The sequence below is a fragment of the Xenopus laevis genome, chromosome 7S, assembly GCF_017654675.1.
Source record: "Xenopus laevis strain J_2021 chromosome 7S, Xenopus_laevis_v10.1, whole genome shotgun sequence".
Classification (NCBI taxonomy): domain Eukaryota; kingdom Metazoa; phylum Chordata; class Amphibia; order Anura; family Pipidae; genus Xenopus; species Xenopus laevis.
Window position 1 is genome coordinate 100649325 of NC_054384.1, and position 7959 is coordinate 100657283.

The following is a 7959-nucleotide window of genomic DNA, read 5'->3' on the forward strand; positions in this document are numbered from 1 at the left end:
TTCATTTTGATGAATAGGTATACGTATGTGCTGCGAATTAATGTCTGACGAAGTTGCACGAAGTGTGGTGCAGCCTTCTGAGGTCAAAAATTCGCCCTTTAGTAAATTTGTCCCTAAGATGGGGTGGATTGGATGGGATCAGCCTTTCCTTCACTGGCTAATCTATGCCAGTGGAGAAAACACCAAGGGGCAGATTTATCAAGGGTCGTATTTTGAAGTAAAAAATACTTAGAAAATCGACCATCGAATTTAAATACTTCGAATTCGAATTCAAAAATATTTCATCGAATTTGGGTATTCTGCGGTCGAAATAAAATCATTTTATCATACGATTGAACGATTTTATTTCGACTTCAAAAAACGTTGGAAAATGCTGTAGTAGGTCCACATAGGCTAACATAGCACTTAGGCAGGTTTAATTTGGCGAAGTATTGAAGTCGAAGTTTTTTTAAAGCGAAAGTACTTAGATTATCGAATGGTCAAATATTCAAACGATTTTACTTTGAATCGAATTCGAAGTCAAAGTCGTAGTATCCTTTTTGATGGTCGAAGTATCCAAAAAATTACTAGAATTTCTAATTTTTTTTACTTCGAATTACCCTCGAATCCACTTCGACCCTTGATAAATCTGCCCCTTAGTATGACACTGCCCTTAGTGTAACAGGCACACATTTTGACATTTTGTTTCCAGGTCATACAGACCTGTCATACAGACCTGAAACAGTCTATCATCCCCCTGACCCTGCAGTGCATTGAAAATATAATTTCTAGAACACAGACAAGGGGGTTTCAATACTTGTGAAACCCTGTGGCCATGCTCTCGGTAGAGAGCATATTCAAACTGAAAAACTGAGAACCACTACTCAAATACACTGGCAAAGATATGACCAATCTGATTTAAGGATTTCACAAAGTACTTAGTTAATGATAAAGGAACACTGAAACCCGATGTATGAATAAACAAGTGAATCACTGAAAATGTAAACAGGAATGGGCTGAAATTTAAATGCAAATGAGAAGGGGATTGTCTCCCTGTTGACTGTTTGTGTTCCCTGCCCATTGCCAAAGACAAACACCCACCCACTTGTAACTGCAGAAAAACCCATGGACGGGAATCGGAAGTATCTTTCCATCCAAGGGAGTCATACAGGTAAGCCACATCACATGCAGAAGCAAAGCTATTACTTTATACTGAACTGGGACCATCTGGCACATCCATGACTTTGTAGGCCAGCCTTACAGGTATTGCTTGGGACATAATGGGTACAGATTGGGTGCATCCAAAGTCAAAAATTTAACCATTTTACTACTACAGATATTAGAAACAGAGTGTTTTGCTTTGTGTTTCGTTTCACAGTTTTCAATAGTTTTATGCTGGTGCCCTCTGCTGTAGGCTGTAAATTTTGAAGAATGCACAGCTGGAGAATTGTTTCATCCCAGTGAATATGTTAAATGATATATATATATATATATATATATATATATATATATATATATATATATATATATATATATATATATACAGTATATATATATGTATATATATACTGTATATATATATATATATATATATATATATATATATAGATATATATATATAGATATATATATGTGTGTGTGTGTAGAGAGAGAGAGTCACTGATTTTCATTCATTTATTATATTAATAATGTATATAATTTAAAGGACAAGGAAAGGCAAAAAAATAAAATCCCATTTTTACTTTCTTTAATGAAAAAGAAACCTATCTCCAATATACTTTAATTAAAATATGTGTTCCGTTTTTATAAGAAACCTGACTGTATGCAGTGAAATTCTCCCTTCATTTACTGCTGTGGATAGGAATTGTCAGACGGTCCCTAACTGCTGAGCAGGGAAACAATCATACTTATGAACAGCAGGGGGAGCCCCCGCCTTACTTCCCAGCCATGCAGAACTCAAGCAGCTTTGTTTATGACGATCCCTAAGCAGCCCAGACCCCACTGAGCATGTGCACACTCTTAGTCTTGCAAAGATGTTTAACAAAGTTACAAGATGGTGACCCCCTGTGGCCAACTTTGAAAGCATAAATTATTTGTTTGATTAGGCTTGTGGTGCAGTAAGTTCATGCTTATGTTTAGTATACAAAACACTAGCCTTATTCTATTTTAGACTTTCTTTGTCCTTTAAAGGCTACAGACAATTGGGTTGTTGTTGCTAGAAGCATCTTATAGATCAGGGCAGTAAACGAGCAGTTATTCTGTAATTGGTAGTGATCGGTATACCCCCCATACCTCCCTACTGTCCCTTATTTGTCCCATTTATTTGTACTGGCTGCAGATAAGTAGCATTCTTGGAAATAAACAATAAAATCTTGGTCTGTTGGTGGGTGATTGGCTAAAGTGATATTTTTACACTTGTACGGGATGGGTCATAAACAATTTTCTATTTCTAATGCTTTTTGCCCTTTTTCATCCTTCCATAGACATAGAAGAAGATGACATCCAAACATTTCCTATTGATCCTGTGCATAATGGGCGCCATAAGGGACGCAGTGTCTCTGAATCTCACAACTCCATCAGTGGAATTTCAGAACCTCTCAGCTGTGCCCATGGGTTGCAGTCGGGATGTCCCGTCCATTTTCTACTTTCTGTGTGACCTGAATGCAGCGTGGGGCATCATATTAGAGGCGTTGGCCGGGCTTGGAATTATCTGCTCTCTTCTACTAGCTGTTATCTTCTTGGCACTAGCACCTTCGGTTATGAGAGACGAGCGCAAAGGATCCTTGGGCATAAACTTTATGTTCCTGTTTGGTGTCTTTGGCCTGTTCTCTCTTGTTTTTGCCTTTATCATTGGACCGAACACGGCAGTGTGTGAAGTGAGAAGATTTCTATTCGGAGTTTTGTTTGCCCTCTGCTTTGCCAGCCTGGTGGCTCACTCTGTGAGGCTGAACTACCTAGCACTACACAATCACGGCCCAGGAGGAGGCTTGATTTTTTTACTCGCCACTGGACTTTTCTTGGTGGAGGCTGTAATAAATGCAGAATGGCTTCTCATCACTAATGTCCGACATAACCTTCCATCAGCTATCTCAATAGGACATCCTTGTAATATAGATAACCAAGACTTTGTGACATCTTTAGTCTATGTCATGTTTCTTATTCTAGCCGCTCTGATTATTCCTTGCCCGGTACTTTGCGGACACTATTTGCCCTGGAAACGCCATGGCAAGTATATTGTGGTAACTGCCTTCCTCTCTCTTTCCATCTGGGTGATCTGGATTGTGATGTACCTCTATGGCAATGACAAATTAGGCCGGAGGGACTGGGAGGACCCAGTTCTTGCCATTGCTTTAGTGTCCAATGGCTGGGTATTTATTTTCTTTTACTTTATTCCGGAACTCCTGGAAATGACAAGGACGGGGTATGGATACGAGACAGAAACCCTGAACATGATAAAAAGGTTTGAGGAACGTCCACCTTCTTTCATTATGGAGAACAGGGCGTTCACTATGGAAAACCTGGAGATGACTGATCACGTGGAAACTATAAAAATCCAAGGTAGGTTCCCTTACTTATTCTTCATATTACAACTATAACAATCACCTTTACAGGGAACATTTTTTAATATTTTCAGACAAGAAAAGTTTTTTTCACACCTGAGCAAATTATAAAATAATTGAAAAGCTCTTGGCACTTGCAAGAATTACACCGTTCTGTCACTTCATATATTTGAATCAGTAATGGGTAAACTCACATCAATGACATTAAGGGGCAGATTTATCAAGGGTCAAATTTCGAATTGAAAAAGACCAACTGAAATTAAGGTTTTTTTGGTTGAATAGGTCAGTTTTCGATCGAATAGGCCCGTATGAGGCTGAATTCGAATCATACGAATCGAAGGAATAGCGCATTAGATAGAATTCGATTGGAAGTTTTTCCCAGTCCACCAATTAACTCCAAATGGGTTCTAGGAGGTCCCCCATATGCTAAAACAGCAATTTGGCAGGTTTTAGATGACGAATGGTCAAAGTTTGCTTTTTAAAGAGACAGTACATGATAAATTTAAATTTTCAAATTTTTGAATTTTTTTCAAATTCGAATCGAATTTGGACTATTCCCTAGTCGAAGTACATGAAGAATAGGTCGAAATTCAAATTTTTTTCATTTGAAATTTCACCTCGACCTTTGATAAAGCTGCCCCTAAGGGCCAGATTTATTAGAGTCGACTTGAAAATTAGAATTTTCAAGATTTTTTATGGTCAAAACTCTCAAATTCAAATTGCAAATCATCCAAACTCGATTCAAGTTTTAATTCGAATTTCAAGATTTATTATACTCTGGCCCTTTAAGAACTCAAATTCGACTATTCGCTACCTAAAACCTGCCGAGTTCATGTACAGTATAGGATACATTACCTGGAAACTCGTTATCCAGAAAGCTCTGAATTATAAAATGCCTTCTCCCACAATCTCCTTTCGAATAAAATAATCCAAATTTTTTAAAATGATTTCCTTTTTCTCTGTAGTAATAAAACAGTAGCTTGTACTTGATCCAAACTAAGATATAATGAATCATTATTAGAAGCAAAACCAGCCTATTTGCTTTATTTAATATCTACATAATTTTCTAGTAGACTTAATGTATGAAGATCCAAATTACAAAAAGATCCATTATCCGGAAAACTCCAGGTCCAGAGCATTCTGGATAAAAGATCCCATACCTGTATAAGTGAATGGGAGAGGTCCGGGGACCAATTTGGACATGTTAGTAGCTTTCCTGAGATCAAGTTTAGTCTAATTCGATTTGAATTTGATTCAAGTTTTTGAGTCAGTAAAATTCGTCCGAGTTTTAGATATTAGATTTTTTTTTATAAATAACCCCCCAGTCAAATTTTGAGTATATTCGAATTTAATAGAGTTTAAAAAAACTGACATGAATTTGAAATTCGACCTTTAATAAATGTGCCTCCCCGTTAAAGGACCAGTAACATCAAAACATTTTTTAAAAAGATTCGTTAGTATACATTGGAAAAAAATCACCAAGACAAATTAAACTTTAAAATCGCAAAGTCTTTATTTAGAAATAACTTACCGAAACTCTGCTTGCGCTCCTCTTCAGAAAGCGATCGGGCGATCCATCATGCAGCGCTCGATTTCTCTTCCCTGCCTTCCTTATAGGAGATAGCCAGGGAGGAGAAATCGAGCTCCGAGCAATGGATACCTCCATTGTGTAACATGCATCTCATGTAGAAATTGTAAGTTCTAGAGTAACACAGTAGTTCTTACCATAGTGACTTCTATGCAGCTGGTAAACCCCCCCCAGATATTTAAAAATCACCCAAATCGTGTAGACAGTTATAAATAATATATGGCACCTGATTTAAACTTGGGAGAGAAACATATTTAGAGAACGTACACACAGAAAGCCAATTGGCAGAAAGATAAGCTGGTATTCATTTGTTTCAAAGAATAATCTACATGAATAATGATAGTAGTGCACTGATACAGAAGTAAAATGTGCTCATTATGTGCAAGCTGTGAGTTATTCAAGCATCAAAACCTTCATGTCTGAATATATTACGTGCAATGTGTTTATCAGCAAGAGACTACAGTCAAACTGAGTGCTCGTCGGCCTGCACAGATTAAGTGGTCAGTTCCTACGACTTGAGGTTTTTTGAGAGATCATAAAACGAAACATAAGGCTTTACTTTCAGATACAATAATACAATATACATAAAGTAAACCTTTAAAATAAGTGAATGTAAAAGTGACGAGGGGGCTATTCTAAGAACTTTTGCCCTGTACATTCATTATTTATTTTTTCTTTAATTCCAAGATATTAAAGATACGTGTACTGTTAATATGAATGAATTTAGTTACAACAGCGCCACCTGCTGGTCAGTTTCCCACCAGTCTGACCACCAAGTAGTCAAGGAAGTTGTCAGGAGAAAGAAAGAGGTTGCTCTGATGTTCTTCTGCTTAGGAAAGGTTTGAGAAAGGGTTCTATTTTTCTTCCTAAGCAGAAGAAAACCAGAGCAGACTCTTTCTTTCTCCTGACAACTTCCTTGACTACTTGGTGGTCAGACTGGTGGGAAAATGACCAGCAAGTGGCGCTGTTGTAAGAAAAATAATTCATAGTAACAGTACCTGTATCCCTTTATATCTTGGAATTAAAGAAAAATAAATAATGAATGTACATTGCATTGGCAGTAAATGTCCTGACCCCTAAGGTCTCAATTCACTTTTCCCAGCAATTATTATGGTGCAATGTCCTCTGTTGCCAATGACACCAAATGCATGCTCACTGCTCACCTTCAGCACCACTTGCACTTTGAGCATACGCAGGGCCGATTAAGAGTATTTTTTAAGCGGGTGAAAGATAGACTATTTTGTTTTCACAGCTATTTACTTGTATGAGAATGCTCAATTTTAGTATATTGAAAGGAATCTCACGAAATGTTCTTATTTTGTTTCTTTTCAGACAAACCTGTTTCTCCGTACAGTAACTATTGTGGACTCTATCCAACGTTGCCTTTGTACCCATCGGTAAGCTCATGTCTAATAAGCATTTTCTGCTCCCCTGTGATGCATATTATAGCCGATGTTGGGGCTGATGCTACAGGGCTGTAAGTTTCTGTGCTGCCATGTAGTAATTATCTGTATTAATTACTAATCAGCCTTATATTGTGACATTTCCATTCTATGTGTACTGTATATTGTGAGTGGGTCCCTAAGCTCAGTAAGTGACAGCAGCACAGAGCATGTGCAGTGAATCAGCAGAAAAGAAGATGGGGAGCTACTGGGGCATCTTTGGAGACACAGATCTTTACTGCTAAAGGGCTGTGGTTGCCTTGGGCTGGTACAGAAGCACAAAACATCATGTACAACATTTCTAGCTACTTCTTTAGTTAAGCTTTAGTTCTCACACACACATAAACCAATATTATATTGCCCCAAACGTGTCCAAAAAATATATTTCTATACATGGCCCACTAGAATTTAGATGGAATCTTGCTCCTATGGTTAACTAATATTTCACTTTCCAATTGTAAACACATAGCTCTTTGATGGTCAGTTCAGAGGATTGCTCATGGTAACTTTGGCTGGTTCAACATGCAGTAGGGTTTTTAGCTGTGGGAAGCAGCATAGTTATGTAGTAAGTTAAAGAGAGCAAATGTTCAGCAGGGCTTTTAATGGCATATGATACTGGATAACTTATTTGGCAGACTAAGTGGAGCTTTTCTCCACTAAAGGGGATATAAACCTCTCCCTCACAACTATGTTATATTGCCCAGCGTTTTTAATTACTGCTACTCAGTAGAAGCAACTGAATCACCTACAGTGTTCATTACAGGTGACTGTTATTGTATTTTCCTTTTTTTCTGTTCTTATTTGCTCTGTAAATATCACAGATTTTGTATTTTCATAACAGTTTCCCAAACCTAATACGAACCCAGATCATATGCCATCAACAAAGTACACATGCCAGCTTTTATATTCGCACAATAAAAGATTTATCTCTTGTCTTTCTATGTAGGATGTGGAGACAGTCAACCACGTACCTCTGCCGCGCATTTCCATGGAGCCCTGGAGATACCGTCTGTAGGATTCGGATACATCAGCAGTGGAGCTGAGGAGCTTTAAGCCTCCAGAGTTCAATTGGAGAGACTTCACTATATATAAAAAAAAAAGACTTGAGTTAAGGAGCTGAGTGAAAGCCTGAAGGGACAAAAACAAATTCATTTTATACATCCGATGTCATGCTTTACTCAAATTCCTTTATCCAGAGCTATAAATATTTGATAAGACATCACAATTTAATCACTCTGATTTATTATTTTCACAAGTTGCCAGTGACTCCCCCTGAGCCTTCATTAAGTAACCTGTCAACAATTCAGGAGAACAAACCTTTGCTTAGTCGCTCGGTGTATCAAACACTGACTTAGTCATGGTTCCCTGCATCCCTGCTGTAGATTGTAGG

General features: G+C 37.8%; 1 protein-coding gene across 1 annotated transcript; it reads left to right on the forward strand.

Moving 5' to 3' along the window:
- Positions 1-2460: 2460 nt before the first annotated feature.
- On the forward strand, positions 2461-7608 carry gprc5cl2.S (G protein-coupled receptor class C group 5 member C like gene 2 S homeolog; the record flags this gene model as incomplete). The annotated part of the gene is given in 3 exon segments (NM_001173999.2): positions 2461-3537; positions 6460-6524; positions 7516-7608. Coding segments are annotated over 3 exon segments (1161 nt in total). The 5' UTR covers positions 2461-2510.
- Positions 7609-7959: the final 351 nt, after the last annotated feature.